General features: G+C 40.4%; 1 protein-coding gene across 2 annotated transcripts in view; it reads left to right on the forward strand.

The window, feature by feature from the left end:
* Positions 1-24,172, forward strand: part of TOX (thymocyte selection associated high mobility group box) — a 272,534-nt gene that overhangs the window by 209,640 nt on the left and 38,722 nt on the right. For both annotated transcript variants that reach the window (XM_077810228.1, XM_077810230.1), the window contains 2 exons: positions 8,733-9,011; positions 16,074-16,304. In XM_077810228.1, the coding sequence (XP_077666354.1) occupies positions 8,733-9,011; positions 16,074-16,304 (510 nt within the window). The remainder of the gene's footprint in view (positions 1-8,732; positions 9,012-16,073; positions 16,305-24,172) is intronic.

Here is a 24,172-nt window from a genome sequence, read left to right on the forward strand (position 1 = left end):
CAGTTTAGTATCATCCGCAAATTTGCTGAGAGTGCAATCCACACCATCCTCCAGATCATTTATGAAGATATTGAAGAAAACCGGCCCCAGGACCGACCCCTGGGGCACTCCACTTGACACCAGCTGCCAACTAGACATGGAGCCATTGGTCACTACCCGTCAACTTCAGTACTCCTCCTCCTTGAGAGGCAGAAGCTATGTAGATGGGAGAGTGTTGCCCATTGATATAGTGTGATGTAGACACTGCTGTAAGTCTATCTAAGCTACATCAACTTCAGTTATATAATTTGTGTAACTTAACTAGCGTATCTTAGATCGACTTACCTCGTTAGTGTAAATTAGGCCTTAGTGTCTAAATTGGTATACAAATGCAAACTAAGGCTATGTTTACAGTATGAAATTAGGTCGAATTTATAAAAGTCGATTTTTTAGAAATCGATTTTATACAATCGATTGTGTGTGTCCCCACTTAAGACCATTAAGACCATTAAGTCGGCGGAGTGCATCCACAGTACTGAGGCTAGCTTCGACTTCCGGAGCGTTGGACTGTGGGTAGCTATCCCACAGTTCCCGCAGTCTCCATTGCCTGTTGGAATTCTGGGTTGAGATTCCAATGCCTGATGGGGCAAAAAACATTGTCGCGGGTGGTTCTGGGTACATGTGCTCAGGCCCCCTCCTCTCCTTCCCTTCTGTGAAAGCAACGGCAGACAATCGTTTCGCGCCTTTTTTCCTGGATTGTCTGTGCAGATGCCAAAGCACGGCAAGCATGGAGCCCGCTCAGCTTACCATCAACATACATCGCCTGGGTGCTGGCAGACTTGGGACTGCATTGCTACACAGCAGCAGCTTATTGCCTTGTGGCAGCAGCTGGTGCATTACGACTGGTAGCCATCCTTGTCGTCTCCTGGGTGCTCTTGGCAAGCCTCGGTGAGGTCGGTCGGGGCCCCTGGGCAGACATGGGTGCTCCTGGCAGACCTCGGTGAGATCTGTCAGGGACGCCTGGACATATATGGGAGTGACTCAGGTCATTCTCTTCTTTAAGTTTTGTCTCTTGGAGATTCAGTCCTGCCTGGAATATTGGCAGAGGGATAGCTCAGTGGTTTGAGCATTGGCTTGTTAAACCCAGGGTAATGAGTTCAATCCTTGAGGGGGCCATTCTGCCTCAGGCTGCTCTCCCAGTCAGCAGCACCGTGAGCACCCAGGAGATGATGACAGCTAGCAATCGTACTGCACCGTCTGCTGCCAGCCTACCCCTTGTTCCCCCCTCCGTGAAAGCAGCAGCCGACAATTGTTTCACACCTTTTTCCATGTGGGCACCATACTGCTGTCAGCATCGTCATCCACCCACTGCTTCCGCTGCCACTCTGCTCTCCTGCAGACGCCATACCACGGCAAGCATGGAGCCCACTCAGATCACCATGGCAGTTATGACTGTTCTAAACACCACGCACATTATCCAGCAGTATATGCAGAACCAGAACCTGCAAAATCAGGCGAGTAGGCGATGGCAGCGCGGTGAGGAGAGTGATGAGGACATGGACACAGACTTCTCTCAAAGTATGGGCCCTGGCAATGTGGACATGATGGTGGTAATGGGGCACGTTCATGCTGTGGAACGCCGATTCTGGGCCCAGAAAACAAGCACAGACTGGTGGGACCACATAGTGTTGCAGGTCTGGGACGATTCCCAATGGCTGTGCAACTTTCGCATGCATAAGGGCACTTTCATGGAACTTTGTGACTTGCTTTTCCCTGCCCTGAAGTGCCATAATATCAAGATGAGAGCAGCCCTCACAGTTCACAAGCGAATGGCGATAGCCCTGTGGAAGCTTGCAATGCCAGATAGCTACTGGTCAGTCGGGAATCAATTTGGAGTGGGCAAATCTACTGTGGGGGCTGCTGTGATCCAAGTAGCCAACACAATCACTGAGCTTCTGTTACCAAGGGTAGTGACTCTGGGAAATGTGCAGCTCATAGTGGATGGCTTTGCTGCAATGGGATTCTCTAACTGTGGTGGGGCGATAGACGGAACCCATCTCCCTATCTTGGCACCGGAGCACCAAGGCAGCGAATACATAAACCAAAAGGGGTACTTTTCAATGGTGTTCCAAGCACTGGTGGATCACAAGGGACATTTCACCAACATCAATGTGGGATGACTGGGAAAGGTACATGACCCTCGCATCTTCAGGAATTCTGGTCTGTTTCAACAGCTGCAGCAAGGGACTTTCTTCCCAGACCAGAAAATAACAACTGGGGATGTTGAAATGCCTATAGTTATCCTTGGGGACCCAGCCTACCCCTTAATGCCATGGCTCATGAAGCCATACACAGGCAGCCTGGACAATAGTCAGGAGCTGTTCAACTACAGGCGGAGCAAGTGCAGAATGGTGGTAGAATGTGCATTTGGACATTTAAAAGTGCGCAGTTTACTGAGTCGTTTAGACCTCAGCGAAACCAATATTCCCACTGTTATTACTGCTTGCTGTGCGCTCCACAATCTCTGTGAGAGTAAGGGGGAGACATTTATGGCGGGGTGAGAGGTTGAGGCAAATCGCCTGGCTGCTGATTACGCACAGCCAGACACCAGGGCATTTAGAAGAGCACAGGAGGGCACGGCGCGCATCAGAGAAGCTTTGAAAACCAGTTTCATGACTGGCCGGGCTACGGTGTGAAATTTCTGTTTGTTTCTCCTTGATGAAACCCCGCCCCCTTGGTTCACTCTACTTCCCTGTAAGCCAACCGCCATCCCCTCCTCCCTTCGATCACCGCTTGCAGAGGCAATAAAGTCATTGTTGCTTCACGTTCATGCATTCTTTATTAAGTCATCACACAAATAGGGGGATAAGTGCCAAGGTAGCCTGGGAGGGGTGGAGGAGGAGGGAAGGACAAGGCCACACTGCACTTTAAAACTTATTGAATGCCAGCTTTCAGTTGCTTGGGATGGAGTGGTTGGGTGCCCGGAGGCCCCCCCCACCATGTTCTTGGGCGTCTGGGTGAGGAGGCTATGGAACTTGGGGAGGAGGGCGGTTGGTTACACAGGGGCTGTAGCGCGGGTCTGTGCTCATGCTGCTTTTCCTGCACCTCAGCCATATGCCAGTGCATATCACTTTGATCCTCCAGTAGCCTCAACACTGACTCCTGCCTCTGTCAGCAAGCTGACACCACCTATCATCTCCAACCCGCCACCTGTCCTCACGTTCATATTGTGCTTTCCTGGACTCTGACATTGCTTGCTTCCACGCATTCTGCTAGGCTCTTTCAGTGTGGGAGGACTGCATGAGCTCAGAGAACATTTCATCGTGAGTGCTTTTTTTTCACCTTCTAATCGTCACTAGCCTCTGGGACGGAGATGATAGGGGGAACATTGAAACATTTGCAGCTGTGAGAGGGGAAAAAAAAGGGAGAGTAGTAGTTAAAAAGACATATTTTAGAGAACAATGGGTAGACTCTTTCAGGGTGAACCTTGCTGTTAACATTACATAGCACATGTGCATTCGGTACAAGGTCACATTTAGCCTCTTATATTGAGGGTCTCCCAGTCTGGTGTGAGAGATCACACATGCAGGGCCGGCAGGCAACAGAATTCGGCTTGCAGGCAGCCGTGGTAAGCCACAATCTTTTGGCTTCTTTAACCTTCATAACATGTGGGAATGGTTTCAAACAGCAGCACCCCCATTTCCCCTACCAAGCAGCCATTAGATTGGCCATTTAAAATGGGTTGGCAATTTAAAAGGAGGGGCTGTGGTTTTCAGGTTAACGTGCAGCACAAACCCAGCTAACCCCCGCACACACACCCAATTCTCTGGGATGATGGCTTCACCCCTACCCCCACCACGTGGTTAACAGCGAGGAAGATTTCTGTTCAACCACAGGCAAACAGCCCAGCAGGAATGGCCACCTCTGAATGTCCCCTTAATAAAATTACACTATTTCAACCAGGTTACCATGAATGATATCACTCTCCTGAGGGTAACACAGAGAGATAAAGAACGGATGTTGTTTGAATGCCAGCAAACACTGGGACCGTACGCTGCAATGCTTTGTTCTGCAATGACTCCAGACTACATGCTACTGGCCTGGCATGGTAAAGTGTCCTAACATGGAGGACGGAATAAGGCTGCCCTCTCCAGAAACCTTTTGCAAAGGCTTTGGGAGTACATCTAGGAGAGCTTTATGCAGATTTCCTGGAGGATTTCTGGTCCATCCCCAGACACATTAACAGACTTTTCCAGTAGCTGTACTGACCGCAAATTAATCATTAAACATGTTGTTTTTAAGCCATGTATTTTATTTACAAAGGTACACTCACCAGAGACAGGTACCTTGCAGGTCCAGGAGCCCGCCTTGGGTGGGTTTGGGGGGTACTGGCTCCAGGTCCAGGGTGAGAAACAGTTCCTGGCTCTCGGGGAAAATGGTTTCTCTGCTTGCTTGCTGTGTGCTATCTTCAACCTCCTCCTCCTCATCTTCCTCATCCCCAAAAAGCGCATCCCTGTTGTGTGATAATCCATTGACGGAGTCAAAGCACAGGGGTGGGGTAGTGGTGGCTGCACCCCCTAGAATGTCATGCAGCTCATCATAGAAGCGGCATGTCTGGGGCTCTGAACTGGAGCGGCCGTTCGCCTCTCTGGTTTTTTGGTAGGCTTGCCTGAGCTCCTTAAGTTTCACGTGGCACTGCTGCGGGTCCCTGTTATAGCCTCTGTCCTTCATGCCCTTGGAGATTTTTTCAAATGTTTGGGCATTTCGTCTTTTGGAATGGAGTTCTGATAGCACAGATTCGTCTCCCCATACAGCGATCAGATCCATGTTCAGTCCATGCTGAAGCTCTTTTGCGATTCTGGGACTCCATCATGGTCACCTGCTGACAAGATCTGCACTCACCTGAAGCTTGCCATGCTGGCCAAACAGGAAATGAGACTCAAAAGTTCACGGGCCTTTTCCTGTCTACCTGGCCAGTGCATCTGAGTTGAGAGCCCTATCCAGAGCAGTCACAATGGAGCACTCTGGGATAGCTCCCGGAGGCCAATACCGTCGAATTGCGACCACACTACCCCAAATTCGACCCGGCAAGGTTGATTTCAGTGCTAATCCCCTCATCGGGGGAGGAGTACAGAAATCGATTTTAAGATCCCTTTAAGTTGAAGTAAATGGCTTCGTCTTGTGGACGGGTACAGGGTTAAATCGATCTAACGCTGCTAAATTCGACCTACACTCGTAGTGTAGACCAGGGGTAAGAAGGCATTCTTCATGTTTCTTACTCATATTTCTGCAAAGAGAAAAGGAGTACTTGTGGCACCTTAGATAAATTTGTTAGTCTCTAAGGTGCCACAAGTACTCCTTTTCTTTTTGCGGATACAGACTAACACAGCTGCTACTCTGAAACATTTCTGCAAAGGTAAGTGAAATACTGTAGCTGTTGTTAATGGAAACCTATATCCATGTGTTTTAAAAATTCACAGGAAAAGTTGATTGCATCTGAAATCCAAAACATTATAGGGTGTCAATAGCTCTTGCTATGTGCAGATTATATAACGAGGTGTTAATAACCAGAGAGACAAGGTGGGTGAGGTAATGTCTTTTTTGGTGGAAGAGATAAGCCTTTGAGGTACAAAGAACTCTTCTTCACGTCTGGGAAAGGTAGTCAGTATGTCAAAGCAAATACAAGGTGTAACAGATTGTTAAGCATAATGAGTTAACACATGTTGCAAGAGACCATTCAAGATGTAGTGGGCAATTAACACCTCTGCAATCCTAGGATAAATGAAGGTTAGCTGGTTAGAGGTTGTTGTAATAAGCCATAAATCCAGTGTCTTTACCAAATCCATGATTTTTAGTGTCTGGGAAAGTTATTAATTTAAGCTCCTAGGCTCATCTTTTGAAGGTGTTGTGGAGGTTTCCTTTGAGGATGAGAACTGATAGGTCAGGAATTTAGTGTTCGCTTTGTGAAACGTGTTCACCCATGGGTGATCTGGGTTTTTTTTGTCTTTCATCATTTTTCTGTGTGAGTTCATTCAAGAGTGTAATGATTGCCTGGTTTCACCCATATAAATGTTGTTGGGGTATTTGATGCTCTGAATGATGTACACCACATGTTGTGATAGCCAAATGTAAGACCCATGAATCTTGAAGGGTGTTGTGGGACATGTTGACCCTTGTAGCAGTGGAGCTGTATCTGCAGGTTTTGCATCTGTTGTTTTGGCAGGATCTAGTGCCACTTTGAGTTGGTTTGTCCTGGTCTTTGGGAAGCTTGCTTCTGATGATCAGTGTGGCAAGACTGGGAGGTTTTAACAACCAATCAGTTTTGATAGCCAATGATATGTTGTCAGTTAGCAAATACATTTTAGGTAAAAATAAACAACATGATATTATTACTCAATTTGTGTCCAGCTTTCACTGAGGCATATACTTGCACGGTCATTTGAAACATTGACAAAAATACTTGTTTAGGTTTTTTTAACAGTGCATTTTACAATAGTTAGAGTATTTCTAATGAAAAATTGACTTATTTTGCCTTTACAGCCTCCTTTAATATGTGAAGTCAAAAGGGTCTATTTTTAGCACTGATCTGTAGTTTCCTTAGATTGTCTGAGAGGTACCCACAAAAATAGTGTACAAAGGAGTAGTGTAAGCTCTATTCACAGTTTAACTCCAGCAGTGTTTCTCAGTGGCCCTAGGGATCGCTCTCAACAATGTTCAGTGTCAAAAGATGACAGACAGGGGTAAATGGAAGGGTTTCAGAGATACCTCACTTTCCCTTGTTCTTGCTGCAACTGGCAAACTTCCAAGCCTTGCCTGCTAACACCACATAAAGCAGCAGCTGGTGAGTAACATTAGCAAATAAGGCCTCAGGGCTACCCATGTTCCAGTTCTCCATTCACCAACTGCTATTCAGTGAAACAGCTGGATCAGAAGAGATACAGCCAAGAAGTAGTTACTGTTTTATGTGTACAACTGTTTTGATATAGATTGTCTGCTAGAGGCAGAGATAATGATAGCTTTCAAGGCTAATATGTTTGACTAGGAGGGAAGCTGGTATTTGTAAAAAGGGAGCAGAAAGTCAGTAACAATCTTTAAAAATAAAAATGTTTTCAAGATTCAAGCTCTCAGTTGATGCTGTGCACTGTTTTTTTTTTTCAATGGGTTAGTTATTGAATGAACTTGAATTATGGGTATTGACAAACCTTTTGTATTTCAGAGATATTAATTCATAAAGCAGTACCAAGACTGTATTAAGAGAGGTTGTACCGTCAAAATCTACTTCAGATATCTTTTAGGACAACAAATGAATTTAAAATAGCAAGTATTCTCGATTCCAGGATATTTATTGGCATGATTCACTCTCTAAAAAATACACCAATTCAATCCACAAGCCTATAAATAACCTTTTGAAAAATCACTTATTCTGTCCATAATGTAAAAATAGCAACGATCATACTTGGGGTTTTGTTCCCAGTTCAATTCTAATTTCTTGTTGAAAAAGGATCTCACAGACGGGTATGCTACCCGGAGAGAGAGAAAATGCACATACACACACAAGTGCATGGGTGGGCCGGGGGGGAAGAGAGAGGTGGGTTATAAATCTAAAGTAAAAATCATTGAGTGACATGCTACAAAAGGCTATCCATAAAATAACTATGGTTATATTAGTAGATTGGACTGTTATCACTTTTTCCCTAGCGCAATGGTACTAATACATTGGTAATTTTTGTTAAATTCCACCAGATATATACGTCATGCTTTAATGATACAGACTAAGATAACTATATCCATTTCATTTTCAGCTTTGAATTGCCACTTCAACTTTAAATCACTCCCCAAAACATCTAACTGCAGAAACTGAGCTACTCTCTCTGTAGTTGTCTTATCTCAAGCTATGAGTTTGAGTACATTGGATAAGCATTATGGGATATCCTTTATAGTATCCGTGTATAGTACATTTGACCTCTGGATAAGTAAAGAGCTTCATCCTCCAATGCTTTTCATTCTAATCCTTGCAGAGACTGAATTCATTGCTTGAATTAAAAATGAGTCTCATTAATGCTAAAAAGCAGTGACCCAAATAGTAAAATGGATAAATTTGTCAACCTTGCAGCTTTAGCGTTTCAGGTTCATATATGACTGTTGCAGCAAATCAGTTCATTAGTCAATTAATCCACCTATTGATAGAGCCCTAAGTCTGTTTTCTGAATCTTAAAAATTAACATGTCTTGGGCAGTTCTAAGCAAGGTAAAACTGGACTTAGTACTAGAAGTTCAACTCCCTAGAACTTTCGTCAAATATTGATCTAGATCTAAACTTGGCAGCTCAACTTCATCTCCATAAGATGGACAAGAACCCTCTTGAACTTTGATTCAAGATTCTGACATCTCTGTTTTGTATTATTATATTTCTTAAACTCACTTTTGACAGTTCCAAAGGACAGTTAACAAAGCGCCATATTCTTCAGTCCCTATGCAGGAAAAACTCTCAGTAAAGTCAAAGGGAGCTTTGCCTGTCCAAGGCCTGAAAAGAGCCTGCATGATTTAGCCCATAATAAATACTGTTCTGCAAAAGTTGGCTGTATAGGTATTCTGTGTATTCCTTACACCTCATACATTTGAATTAAATATTCCCAGTTCTCTTAAATATGAAATAACCTGTAGATCAGAAGGGATTCCTTTTAAGGCCAAAGGGAACTTGGACATGATGGCATGATGATGGAAAATTATTGCTTTCCAATTTTCCTTTTGTAGATGCAAGATTTACGGAATGCAGAAGGAGCTCAATATAGTTCCCACCCTCAGATGGCAGCCATGAGACCAAGGGTTCAACCTGCAGAAATTAGGCAGCCAGGAATGATGCAGCATGGTCAGCTGACTACCATTAACCAATCACAGCTCAGTGCTCAGCTTGGTTTGAATATGGGTGGAAACAATGTTCCCCATAACTCTCCATCTCCACCTGGAAGCAAGTCTGCAACTCCCTCACCATCCAGTTCAGTCCATGAAGATGAAGGGGATGATACCTCTAAGGTATGGTTAGGCACTAGAAATAACAAATGGTGGCTGTTTTTAGGACTAGCTAAATGAATCAGTCTCTCTAAGTGTTATTTGGTATATGTGTACCTTAATTATGAAGGCTATAATTTATAAATTGCTGTCATCGAAATGAGACGTGTCAGTGAGGTACATACTGTAGCATGTGGTATTTTTACAACAAGCATAAGGGGGCTAACTGATGTGAATAAAGGATTGGCTTTTACCTTAAACCTATCTTCTAGTCTCCAATCAGCCCTGAAAGCAACACAAGTGAACAACATCACACTTCTCTGAATGAGTAAAATGGAAGGTCTGCATAGTGAACTAAAGAATAAAGGAGAATATTTCTTACAGGAGTTTAATATAAAAATTGAATTTTGTCTCATGTATACAAAGTGCATTTGTTCCAGGTCAAGGCTCAAGTTATTGCTAAGGAAGCATGGGATCATGTGTACAGTTTGCTAGTGTTTGGCACTTGGCCGCAGGATGAGTAAATAGAAGACTAAAGCAACCAGAACAGAAGAATAGGAAAATATCTTCTAATACCATTAAAATTCATTTCTTGGAAAGGTTATATAGACGTCATGCCTTTACATTGTATGTAGCACTGGTGCTTCATGATGGTACATTTTACACCCATTAGTGTCACTACAAACATAATAAAATATAATAATATAATCATTTGGATAGCATTTTTGTGCAAAAATCTCAAAGTGCTTTGCAAAAGTGGGTGAGTATTATCTCCATTTTGCAGACAGGAAAACTGAGGCACAAAAAGGTTGTGACTTGCCACAAGATCACACAAGAGCTAGGAGCAGAGTCCAGATAAGAATTGAGGTGTCCTGACTCCCATCTCTGTGTTCTAATCACTAGAGAATGTTAACAGGCCTGTTATGTGGTAGCAGTAATAGGTGTGAGCATTGCCGGTTCTTATGGGGAAAAAAGTTGGGATTCATTGCAAAGATGTAGGAGGAATGTCAAACAGAGGCAAAGTGAGTCACTGAGGAATATAATTCAGTCAAGAGTTGTATGTCTGATTTATTTTCGAGTTATATTTATGTTTTTCATGACTCAAACTGTAAAATAATCCTGTAATTGGCAAAATATAGTTCACTGTGTTCTGAATAAATTCTGATTACAAGTATTATTTCAGAACTTTCCCTTGATTTCACAAACTTTGTTTTTGAATAGTTCTTGAATGTGTTATACTTTTTAATGTTGTGAGGAACTGCTCCCACACTCGTGAAAACTTATATAAACATAAACATGCACAGGCTTCACTTTGTAAAATAAGATATTTGCAGCATCTGTTAATTTTCAAATATATTTGCATATTGAGCCCGTGAGATTCTGAGACTCTCACCTTCCCTAGAAGATAGTATCTAGGAGCTCAATTCTGTAATGAAGTCATCCCATCTTCTTTTATTCCAGTCCTTGTTCCTACTGAACCTTTCCACAAAATAATGACATATTTGTGAAACATTTTTCATAACAACACATTATGATAAGCCTAGGATTCTGATTTCACTAAATCAGGTATTTCAAATTAAAACAAATATTTTCAATAACAGTGAAAGAAATATTGAGTATTATAGACAAAGAAATAGGGTATTTTTCCTACTGAAGTCTATTTATGTATTCTGGATTTGTGTTTTAAACAGGTAATGCTAATATGGAAGCTCCCTTTAAAATTCTCCCATCCTTAGCTTAATGATCAGGAAAAGAAAGCATGATATACCAGAATTAAAGTTATTAAGTACACAGAAATTGATATGTTACTGTTACCTTAGCATTCTTCCAAAGGTATAATAGTTAATGTTAGTAAAAAAAAAAAAATTGGAAGTTATATAAAACCACATGATTCACTGTTTAAACTGATTTCTATTTGGGATTAGAATGAGATCTTCATGGGGGCCAGCTTATCCCACATCTGTCTGCTGTAGGTTTACTTGCACCTTCCTCTGAAGGATCTGGTGCTTGCCACTGTTGGAGACAGGACACTGGGTTAGATGTCTGATACAATATAATAATTCCAGTGTTCCTATATAAAAGCAGAGCGAGTCTAATTAATCAACATCATAACTAGTGTATGAATATAATTTACCTAAAAACTATTGGAGAGCCAGTGTGGGTGAGGTAATATATTTTATTGGACCAACTTCTGTTGGTGAAAGAGACAAGACCCCTTCTTCAGGTCTGCATAGCTCGAAACCTTGTCTCTCTCACCAACAGAAGTTGGTCCAGTAAAAGATATCCCCTCCCCCACCTTGTCTCGCTAGTATCCTGCTACAGCAACACTGCAAATAAAAACTACTGGGAAACTGCCAACTAAAGGGACAGACTCTTGGCCTTTAGCAACTTTGTGAGGTGATCTTAAAGCTGCCCTAAAGGGGCAACTGAGGATTCCCATTCCTCAAACCAGCTCCTCTTCCATCTTTGTCCCACCTGGTGAAAGAAATTGCACCAGGGCTGGATGGGGACAGGAGGGCTTCACTCGATGCACTCTGCCAGTCTCTGACCAGTGGGAGACCCAATAGCTCATATTTGCACACAACCTTGTGTGATAAACTCTGGGATTTTTGCCTCTGTTTCATAAACTGTTATATCAATGTACAATACCATATAATGGGTCAACTCCTGAGTTCTTTACTCAGTCCTTACTCAGGCAGTCATGCACTGCAGTCATGAGGTAATTGCCAAATCTTGCTACAAACAGAGATTTTGAGGCACAATTCGATGAAGTCAGTGAGACTTTCCTGGAATGAGGACTGAGTGATAATGGAGTGAGTACCACGTTATTTGGAATAGGCATAATAATTGTGCTCATCTTTTTGTATTCTTTCAATTTAACCAGCAAGTCCCAACATCTTTCAACTAATCTACCAATCAAAATAAGTCCTGACATAAACCTGTGTAGCTCCAGTAAAGTCAATGCCAACTGCGCTAGGCCTCTTACACCAGCTGAGTACCTACTCTATGGTTTTGAAAGAAGAATTGCTGCGCCTCTTGTGAACGATTTGGTAGTAAAATAGATACTTCTTTGTCATGCTTTCTAACAACTAGACCCAATTCTATCTGAGAGAAAAACCTGTCTAAATGATTGGAGAGTGTAAACTGACTTCATTTGCAGGCAAGGTATGCACACAGACTGGCAAAATGAATAAGCTACTGTATGCCTTTGCATTAGACATGTAATCCTGCTCCTACTGAAGTCAGTGACAAAATTCCTATTGTTTTCAATGGGTGCAGGAACTGGCTATATTAGCTCAATGGACCTATTACCAGTGTTGGAAATAAACAAAGAGGAAAAGGAAATAAACTATACAACTGTCAGTATACAGAACCTCCAGTAGGAAAGGAACTTCATATTAAATACATTCTTTAGTCAATAGCATAAAAATTATGCTAAAAACCATCCATGCTATGGAACCATCACTATATATAAATGATTACAACAGCTGCTGAGTATTTCCAGACATACATACACCTGGTAGTTGTGACCATTTCATACAGGACGCTCAGACTTAAAATGCACATCTGCACTAGCTCAAACACAAAGAAGGGAAAAGCAGCACCATTAAAAAGGGCATTACTGAGGACTTAGTTGCTCTAGATACTGTTGCTTTAAGAGTAAGGCATCCCAGACTGCCTGTCAGTAAGACCCAGGGAGAAGGATAAAAGTAATGTGATTTTGGGGTTGGAAGTGGGTGATCTGAAAGTAGCTTAGAACAGTGGAAGTGGAAACTAAAATCTCTGGCCAAGGAACTCATTTGTGTAGGAGGCAGAGATCCTAAAACTGGCTGTGCTGAATTCTTCTAAATTTAGTATTCAAGTCTGTGGTTAAACGAATAAAAAGGAGACCTTAAAAAATCAGTATTTGTATGTAACTAAAAAACCATTTACAACGAAGTGCCCATTTACTACACATTTTATTCTGACCACTTCAAAATTCAAATACTGCATTTGCGATTCTTGCCATAATTCATAGTGTTGGATCATTAAACATGTATTCTGTTATTGCTAAGCATAATTGTGAGATGCTAGAAGCATTTAGGCTTGCAAATATGTATTTCTCAGTAGATGGATGACTGTTTTTTTTCCATGCTCATTTGAATTTCGCTTATGAGAGAATTTCAAATAGTGTAGTTCAGAGAAAAGAGACCGAGAGGACTGCAAGTAGCAAAAATTAACTAACAGAAACATGATTACTAGGGAGCTGCTGCCACATATTCTCTTTGTGTGGTAGAGCTTTTACAATATTTATTTTACATGGTCAGAGTTATAAGTAGAATTCTGTGTTGTTTGTTCAGCCTATAATGCAGATGGTGCTTGATTAAAATCTATTTTAAACTACAGCAATTACTACAAGATAGTGTGTGTAAAACAGCTCTCCTGGTTCCGCTAAAGGATTTGGTACTATTGCAGTTTATTTTAATATAGTTATAGACATTTTCAAACTTCTCAAGGGACATTTGGATATCAACAATGTGCCTTACTTGATAGTCTTAAATCCTACACTAGGTAGTCTTGTGATCTGTCATCTGTGCAACATGGTTACTACCGACTTTTTTAAAGTGAAAGATTATTGCTTTCTTGTGATAAATAAGTTAAATACATCACTATAATTAAGCAATAAGGCATGACAGGAGGTGGATTACCATGAGCTAACTACACCTCTAGGGATTTTGAGGCACGAGTCTATGCCTAGCAGAATATATATGTTTTTTATTTTATTTCCCATCTGTCTCTGCTTTGGCAGTTAGCAGTGGAGTCTATGAAGCTGATAGACTGATGGTAGCATAAGGTACGCCATCATCTCAGCCATTTCCAAGGTTATTAGTACTGGAATTCTTTTTATTTACTTATTTTTTATAAAACAAACAGAATTTCCCCAGGGAGTACTGCCTTTTTAGCAGTGGGATATTTGAAGCCACTTGATTATTTGGGTTGGAGAATAAAATGTCTGAGCTGTTTACAAGAAGACTTTTTTTCTCTTATCTTTTATGTATATTACGGTTACTTATCACATATTTAAATGATAGTTTGGACATCCTGCTATCCTAAATATCTACAAGCTTGTAAACCCCTTTGGTCAATAAAAAGGCATTAAAAGAAACCTTTTAAAATAGCAATAGTGGGAACTTTAACTGTGGGTCTGAAGTTGTCAAGCCTCCTTGCTCCTGGGATTTGTGAACTGTTACTTAGAGGTGTTTGGAAAATTTGGATTAGGATGGTCAAATTAACACTGGGAGCTCTTTTTGTGTGCACATAACACACCTTCATATATTATTGATCTTGTAGTTTCTTCTACAGTGTAGAGTGAAATAGTAGTTTGCATGTTTGAAACAAGCAGCTTGTGTTTTATAACATCTTCCCTCTTCTCTCTAGTGCTGCTGGTGTACTCCACAACCATTAACTGCATATTTGATTGCCGAACCAGGTGCCTAGGAACCAAGCAATTTCCTTTTTAAATTATATTCATCACATTGCTGTTCTGCTTAAAAAGCCACAGTGGGCCAAATCCTGCTCACTTTACTCACCTGATTAGTCCCATTGAACACAGTGTGGTGACACACAGGAAGAGGGAGGTTTCAGAGTAGCAGCCGTGTTAGTCTGTATTCACAAAAAGAAAAGGAGTACTTGTGGCACCTTAGAGACTAACCAATTTATTTGAGCATGAGCTTTCGTGAGCTACAGCTCACTTCATCGGACGCATTCAGTGGAAAAAAAAAATTTCCTCACGAAAGCTTCTGCTCAAATAAATTTGTTAGCCTCTAAGGTGCCACAAGTCCTCCTTTTCTTTTTAGGAAGAGGGAGAAGACTCTGTCCCAGAGTGAGCATATGCAGCCATATGCAGCCACTGTCATTATGCGTCTGTGTTTATTTTAGGAACACCTGTAGTCTAGCATGTCACCTGATCACACTTTATTAAAAAATGATAAAAATCATCTCTATTGATTGTAACCCTCTCCCCCTGAGTCTTTTCAAATGAAAACCCTTTGGGACAGATAAAGTTAGCCAGATTCTCCAGTCCACTGAGGCCACTTTGTGCCATGTAGTTCGAACCAACTAGAAAATCAGGGCTGTGTCTTTGCATATGTTTGCACAGCATCTGGCAAAATGGGGTCCTGAATCCTGTTGGAAGCCCTACTGCAATATAAATATTAAATGGTAAAGGACAGTTGGGTTTTCACGGATTTGCACATCTTCAGGCTGCAGTGAAATCCACAAGAGGGATCTAGGGCATGGGGATTTTTTAAGCGTGTGCATACACACACAAATACAGGCTCTTCTTTTCATCCAGCGTATGCGTAAGCCTCATTTGCTCCTTTATTCAGGACCTAAGGGAATGATCCTGCACCAGCAGAGCTAATGAGAGTTCTGCCATTGACTCCAATAAGACCAGAATTGAGCCCTTCAATAGGTCAAAAAAAATTCCAACCTAAACTGCTGAAATTTTGTTTCTGTTGATTTTGATTAAGAATAATACAAGGGAATTCACTTTTTTTTTAAAATCTCAATTCACTCGATTCCTAATCCAGTTCCCAGTAAAGTCGCTGGAAACAATCCCACTAACTTCAGTGGTATTGAACTGAGCCATAGGTTAAAATAGTCCTTTAAGGGAAAGAAAAATATAAGGTGGAAATTTTACTCTACTTAAATGGTTCTTATGATTAAACTAGTGGTCAATGTATAATGAAATCTGTAATGGCTTTACTCATTACAGGTCTTCAACAACCATTAGCTATAAGACTCAGAAAAGATAAAAAGATGACAAGCTAATCTATTAATGAGCTGATAATTTTATAAAAACAAAATGTGTGAACCATTTTAGGAAAAACATTATATAACCTAGAACATTTATAATGCATTTTATAGCTGAAACCCTGTGAAATGCTGTCAACATTTGGATTATCAAAAGACTGTAGCTAAAAGTGCCATTTTCCCCAGCAAAATCCATAATGTGTATGGGTTGTAGATGCCTTGATCAGTAGAGCTTTTTTGTCTGATTCACAATTTAATGAGTTTCTGTCCTTTTGTGAACTTTTATTACAGGTCAATGGAGGAGAGAAGCGACCTGCTTCTGATATGGGAAAGAAACCCAAAACTCCCAAAAAGAAGAAGAAGAAGGACCCTAATGAGCCACAGAAGCCTGTGTCTGCCTATGCATTATTCTTCCGAGACACTCAAGCAGCCATCAAGGGCCAAAACCCAAATGCTACATTTGGTGAAGTCTCTAAAATTGTAGCTTCGATGTGGGATGGCTTGGGAGAGGAACAAAAACAGGTACAACGTGATATAAATTATAGAGATCAATAACTTTCTTTTAGAAGAGTGTGATCAAGTACATGCCATCTAACCACTCTGAGCAGCTCCTTTTGTTCATTCCAAGTAAACCTGAAAATGTGTCTTATCAGGGGACTACCACCTTATTTCATATATCAGTTTATTAGGGCACTAGAAAGAGTATTTTAGTTCTTCTGCCTGCGAATTTATATCATTACTTTTAGGATTTTGTGTATCAAAGTCAGAGGGCTTGAGACTCAGTTACAATGAGGCTCCTTTACACTGCCAGAGTGATGTTTAAAAACCAGCTATACTCCCCTTCAGCTCTTTACCCTTTTCTCATTATTATCTTTACCCTTTTCCAACTTAACAGAAAGCTTGAAGTCTGTCTATCCCTAGCCACTCCTTGAAGACCACCAAAGAGGTGATACCAATATGTTATTCAAACCCTTCCCCAAAAGTTTCCCAGACTATGTGGGAGAATATGTTCAGCTTTTTCCTCCTCTTTTTGTATACATGCTGTCATTAAATATTGTACAAAGTGAAAGACTAAATGGGATGTTCTGTGTCTCATCTATGGGATGAGATGTTATGGGAGCTATGCAGTGTGACAGGGAATAAGATCCGTAAGGCTCAGGCCCTAAATATTTGATAGTCCTTTGTTAACTGACCATTCTCTGGCAAATGCATTTTCACTGCTATATATTTAAGGTATTGTTTCTATTTTAAAAAGGAACTATAGGTCAATCTGGGAAAAGTTTGATTCCTTATCTCTTTTACTTTATGGATCCTATTTGTGGTCTATCAAGTGGCTTTTTTCAGCACTCTCTTGAAAAAAGACCTGGAGTCATTGTAAGAGACAATCAGGTGGAATGTAAAGCAGTGTGAATAGGTCCCCTTTGTGTCCATGTTAAAGTAATAATTTCCTCCACATTCTCAGCTCTGCACTTCTCTTTTCCCTCCTTCCAGGTCCATTGTGGTCTTTCTCTATTAAGATATGTACAGCCTTGGCTGATGGTAATAGTGTTCCCAGTAAGGCACTGTTTCTTCTGCATGTCTACCTTAGAAATATAAGATTAAATGTTTTACTTAATCCATAAAACATGACAGAATGCATTGTGTTGCATAACAAAGATACACCTAGGTACATTGTTAAGCACATGGAGAAAGCCTAGTGGTTGCAGTGGGGAATCATGACTACACAGAAACAGAACACTCTGTAGTGTCTGATTACAGCTATAACAATGTCCTTACATTTTGCAAACATATTAAAATGTGTGTTTAATTTTTTTACAATGTAATTCTGCCACTGAAGAAAAAGAAAGGTAAAGGATGGAAATCAGCTGTAGAAAATAATATAGGGTTCTGCTCCCCAAAGCTATTGTTGTTAACTATTATTTATTATTTGTATTGCAGTAGTGCCCAAAGACCCCAAGCAGGATAGGGGCTCTGTTGAGCTAGATGCTGGGCAAACATATATGAAGATACATTCCTTGCCCTGAAAAGCTGACAATCTAAATAGATCAGAAAGACAAAAGGTGAGGGGGAAAGCAAAGGCCTTCATCCAGTAAGGAGCTCTGTAAGGATGGACCTACATCTGCACAGAACCCCACTGAAATCAATGGGACCTTGTCAGAGTTCCAGGGTTCCTTCTGTGTGGAGCTCATTGCAGGAGCCGGACCCAATGATCAGAGTGATGGTTGGCAAACATCATGTTAGGTTTATTTCTCTGTTGTCATTGTTTGGTTTTAATGTGGTGGCGGGAGGACGTGAGCTGACAGGAAGCAAGGAGTGGGAAATGTAAGGAACAGTGGGGAGCGAGCAAAAATGAATGCAACATGGAGAGCAGGGACAGTGGAAAGTGAGGTTTGCTGCAGAGGGACTCTGAAGGAGAGGAGGGTGGAAAGGCCAGAGTAAACAGCCAACCAGCAGGGAGACAGAAAGCACAGAACCTATTTATGTATACAGTGTTTATTTGATTTCAATAGAAAACACTGTGTGGAAGCTGTCCTTTTCAGCATCTCCAGACATTATGCTAATTGACAGAAACAAAGAACTGTAAAGACTTCCTAAGCAGAACGTTCCAGAGGTTTCTCATTTTCCGTGCTAATTCCATGCTGATTTGACTAGCATCTTGATACAAACCTATTATTATTAAAAACAGCGTCACTAAAAATTCTTTTTTGTAAGTCCTGACTTCTGGACTTCAGAGAATTGGTTGTCTACGTTCACTAACACCCTCCCTTCCCCCCACCCCCTCCCAAAAAAAAAAAAAATCAGCTGGAAGATTGCATGGAGAGGTACTTAGGTCCCATTAAAGTCAATGAGAGTTTTACTGCTGACTTTTATGGATCAGAATTTGGCTCTTAGTGACTGACCCCCCCAAAAAAACTGTTCTACCTAGAAACTGTTACTAAATAAGGTGTGGGTTCCAGAAAGTTCAGCTGGAGGAAAGGTAACTTCGTGAATCAGAGGATCATAGAGGTCACTTGGTCAGGTACATTAAAGTGTGTGGGGTTTTTTTCTTCTGCCTTCCTCTAATGTGCCCAGCCACTGTCTGAGGGAGGATCCTGGATTAGATGGACTAGATTGTTTCAGTACAGCAGTTCCTCTATGATAGTTGAATGTTGCATCTCAGGATCATGAGAGTGACTACTTGCTCTATGCTCCGAAACATGGACTATATTCAGAATAAATTTCAGTAGCAAAAGGTTTTGACTGTATTTTTCTTAGTGCAGATACCTACAGGCAGGCATTGCAGGAAGGGTTGTCTCTCAGGATCCTCTCCAGCATGCAGAAAAATGGCCTTGGGTCCTTGGTGTGCTCAGCCAGTGCTGAGTGGGTGAGAGGCCAGGACTAACCCTTATTCCGTTTGCGGTGACTTGTGTCCCAGGGTCAGGGTTGGGGGGGGGGCAGTATCAGAGAACAATGGAGTTGTAATTATTGTAGGTCCTTTCATGGGTTGTACAAGAGGGGTTAGGCTCCTTGCTTACACCTTCTCCCCCTTCACCGTGTGCCAGTAATAGTGCACCCTTAATGTTTTTTACGCCGTTTCAGAGTTTTGCCCACATGACATGCAATGATGCAAATTCAGAGTTCTTGCTAGTGATGTTCAAGCACTAGAACCCCAAATCCAAACACCCACACCCTTCCAAAAGCTTACATCTGGATCTTCGGCCCATCTCAATTGAAACTAGAATCCTGGATCCAGATTCCCCTGAAGCTGGTGATAATTTGGATCCATATCTGAACTTCACAATAGTCCCTGTCTCTAGTTCCAATTAATGTTACTGTTCTCTAATAAAAACACAGGTCAAAAAACACTTTAGCCACTCCTCTGTCTTTCTTCCAGCATATTTTATAATTACTGTTATTTATGAGTCTGAATCATATTAGCCATTAGGTACATCATTGTATTCTTCCTTCCAGAACTCACTATAAAGTTTTCTTCCCCCAGCAGAGTAGAAAATCTCAGTTGCTGTGCAATAGTCCAGGACCATACAATGGAGATAAACAAAAACAAATTGAAAATGCACATTCATGAGGAAACAAAATTTGCTCCTCATCTGTTGGTTTTTGTGTAGTATAAAAAATAGTCCCCATGCTTATCACAGACCTAAAAGAAATACAGATTCACTTTTCATGAAAAAAAACCTGGAATTTCCCAATTTAATTTCAGTATTCCTGCTCAGAGCTGAAAGCAATAATTGAATAATTCCTGTATTGGAAAAAAAATTAGAACAGAATTTGGTTTTGTTATCTGCATTGTCTTCAAGCTAAACTGCTGAACCTTGGAAAACCATTAGAGTTTTAAAAGGTAGAATTACGTGCTATAGAATTCAAACAGAAAAGAGTAATGCAACCAGATATATATGCGGCATATTACAATACTTTGTGTTACCATATGTTTGCTCCTCTGTCATTGACTCATTTTGCGTATTTATTTCTATAATTTATTATGTCTTGCGGTAATACCTAAAAGCATCAATCAGGATCAGGGCCCATATTCTTTGGTGTGGTATAAACAGAATAAAATACAGCCCCTGATCCAAAAGAACTCTCAATCCTATTTGCTAGGTCTGTTGTGTTTATAACCAACATTAATTCTACATTCTATTGAGGATCTGATCCTGCAAAGTGCTGAGGAATTTCTAGGAAATGCTCAGCAGTTTCAACAGCATTTTGTAGACTCTGGCTCCTCCTCGTATTCATCTTGGAGATTATCAACATGCATATTTATTGAAATGTACCATTTATATTTGCTAAAGAAAGTTGCAAAAGCAGCATTATTAATGACTGCTAAAACACATGGTAGAGGATATCTTTACAAGCTAGAAAAAAGTGCCAGTACACCTGCAGCAGGTTTAGATTTAGCACCAGGGCCAAGTTCCCCCATTTTGACGTACATGGGTGCAGAAGTCCACCCATGCAGATCACAGTGCCGAATCAGGGCCACTGATTCCCTTGTATCAAAATTGCTCAAAACTAGAGCTGGTAAAAGAAAAGTAATTTTTTCACAAATGGTTCCATGAAAAATGTGGTGTTTGTTTAGTTGTTTCTGTTGTTGTTTTTTGGTTGACCTTTTGCCATTTTTCAACTATCTATAGAGGCTGGTCAAAGGATGAGATAATTGTATCCCTTTTTATTTTCATCCAAAAATCAACATTTACAAAATTTCTGTTCAGCACTTACTGTGCCTGTAGTATTCTACAGCTGTTAAAGAGCTGTCAGTCAGATTCTGTAGAATTACTTGAGCAAATCTCCCATTGACCCTAATGGGTCAATGAGTATAACTATAAACTGGGACTAACAAACAACAGTATTGGTGATAACCAAGCAGGACTTTGCAAAGTACAACCGTCAGGAAAACACAGGACTATTCTGTGCCATTTGTTTTTTAAGCAGACCTTCCCATTGAAATCAACTAGGTTGTCTTCAAGAAGCTACCCCAAAATGCTAGCCCTTCTCCATATTAAGGGCCTACTACTCCAGTCTCAGGATACAAGTAACTGTCACAAAATCAGTGGGCTCTGGTAGGAAAATTGGGTTCTAAAAAAGCAAGGGATTAACATACTATATGGAGTTTGGCTTCCATGACGATAGAATCTCAAAAAAAAATTAAAACAAAAGCGTGGGATTCTCATAGGAATACGTACTTTATTTATGAATTAGGCTTTCATTTCAGTAATCATAAAGCTTTGGGATTTTATGCTTTGGAAGTTGATGCTTATTCACGAACTTAAATAGAATTATTACAGTTTCCTAAGTTGGAATTCCTTTCTATTGTCTTAAATATAAATTAATCAGTAAGAAAAGCATAACACACAATAAGATGTAAGAAGATAATAATGAGGTAGAGAAAATAAGGTTTAAAAAGTACTGATGGGATTTTCTGGTTAATTATTTTTCCACTGTCTGGCAACTACTGAGAAGGAAAAATAACAGCTCAGCTATTTCATATCTTTTAAAATAGGTATATATTAAATCTTCTATATACTGTGACTTGAGACAGCTTCCATTGAAATCTGTAGGAGTCTTTCTATTGACTTGAATGGCAGTTGGATCAAGTAAATCATGATGCAGATCATAGTTTCATTAGCTATAAAAAAGGGATATATTCCTATGGTTTGCACACCATGGAATGAATAACGGTATCAGAGCTTGATACAAATCCTGCTTGGGAACTCAGTTAGCCAGCCCAAACCTAGTTATTGGGATACCATACCAGATTAGACCACTAAAAGAGTTTGTGGGAAGATCTACAAAAGTTTTTCAAACAACAAAAAGTCAGAGGAAGCATGATCTGAGGAAATATGGAAGGAATCAGGAAAAAGCAGAAATACTATGAATCAGATGATGCCATTACTTTTTGAGCTGGACTCCTAATTGAAATAGGTGGGGCGCTGCTTAAAAAACACAGCACATTATGACCATGCTACCCAGGAAAGACAGTGTAACTTACTACAGAAAAGAAGGAGCCAAGTATTCTTCCCTTGCTGTGTGCAGATATCTGCACTTCAGTGCCCCATATTATAGCTGTTTCCATAGATTTCCAAGCATGCTGGGACCATCTGCAGAGAGAGAGAGAGTGTCTGTCTGTCTGTCTAGAGGTGACTGGAAGGGGTTCCCAAATGTTTGCTGCACATCTGCACATTTTTGCATACCCCGCAGCCTCCTCCTAAATACTGCCTCCTCTATCGTAACTAGAGCTCGTAAAAATAGGGGAGGACTTATAATATTTTCCCCATTTTTCATTAAAAACTTTTTTGAAAAAAAAATTCTCTTTTTTGTTTCATAAAAATGCCAACAAAATCAGCTTTACAAGTATTAAATCAGTACACATCTTCCTCAATATAGTATTCAAAATTTTTGGTGTTTTTCAGTGTCTTTTCTACCCTTTCCTTTTTACTACAAACATTTTTTTCTCCTGAGTAAAAGGCATGCTCTTTTGCATCCCATTTTTGTAGCTGATTTCTGTACATCATTGCCCTTTGCACATATTTTTTATACAAAGGGGAGAAAAATGGCCTCTAGGGAGCAAAGTTAGGCATACTAAATAGTTGAGCCTCTCTGGCTTTCAGATAGAAGGTTGGTTCAAACTGGGTAAAAAGACTGCTTAGGTCATTTTCTGTTCTTAAGTGAAAAAGGAAAGTCATTTAAAATCAGAACCAGATGTAAGTGTACCAAATGAACCTTAAGCTTCTAATTGGAGACCCAGAAAGGCTGTAATAGATTTAGCAAATTACAAACAAAACGTTCTTGTTTACATTACAGTAAGTGACTTTAAAGCTTCCGCCAAAGACCTAAATAAACATGCTATTATACTAAAAATGGAAATGAATGTAATACACAAAGATGATCTCTGGTGTAACTCCATTGACTTACTGAAGTTCTACCAGGAATGAATTTGGCCCATTATGTACAGATTATAATGTTTGCATATGTCTGTATTTACTTAAATGTTATACTGGCCCTTGCAGCAGGAAGAAAGATGGATTTACCTAGGGATCCAAAGCTTAATGATCAGATAGCACATGCAAAGCAACAGTTTTAAGTGCTGTAACATATGCCTGCTTTCAGGCTACATAATTCATACACAGTAATATTAGCTACAACAGTTCAGCTCAATAGCAACACCTCATTATTTTATCCCTCAGTATTTATTCCTATGTTTGACGCCTCATGAAATTACTGTTAATGTGTTTATATAAGGGCAGATCTGACACAAGTGGGAAGAATTTAATTTCCCACTCATTCTTTCCTGCTGATGTGTCCTCTTCCCGTGGTAGAAGTGACAAGTGTAAATAGTTAATTTGCTTCAATTATGAGCCTGTCCTGCTAAATTAGAAGCAGCAGGAATATGAAGAGCCAGAATTATACTTATGAGGCAGCTGACAAATCCTCTGAGTCCACAAAATCAAATAATTTACTCCTCATTGGTGCTCAAACACCCACTAGATAAATGCAGCAATTTATTCTTTATCATCTGATGGAACTTGGATTGTATTTTACCAATACTTAAGTAAATTGAAGTCCCTCTGTATTAGTATCAACATTTGTGATGCTGTTAGCATGTTCATTATAAACCTCAAGCTTTCAAGAGTTTCTATCTTGGCCACTAAAAATAACCCAGAATGATTCTGGTGTATGTGTATGTATGTGTATATATATATATATGGGTGTGTAAAAAAAATCTCAGCAATTTTAAAAAAGTTTCTCTTTGGATCACAGCTTTTTAAATGTGTAATAAAAAAGTAGAAAACTAGCTAATTCAGGGGGGAATCTGGTAATTCTGAACTGTCTTTAAAAGTAGTGTCCAATATTTAACCTTTAAAATACTGGCATTTTACAAAGATAAAATGGTGCCT

This window comes from Eretmochelys imbricata, chromosome 2 (genome assembly GCF_965152235.1).
Source record: "Eretmochelys imbricata isolate rEreImb1 chromosome 2, rEreImb1.hap1, whole genome shotgun sequence".
NCBI classification, from domain to species: domain Eukaryota; kingdom Metazoa; phylum Chordata; order Testudines; family Cheloniidae; genus Eretmochelys; species Eretmochelys imbricata.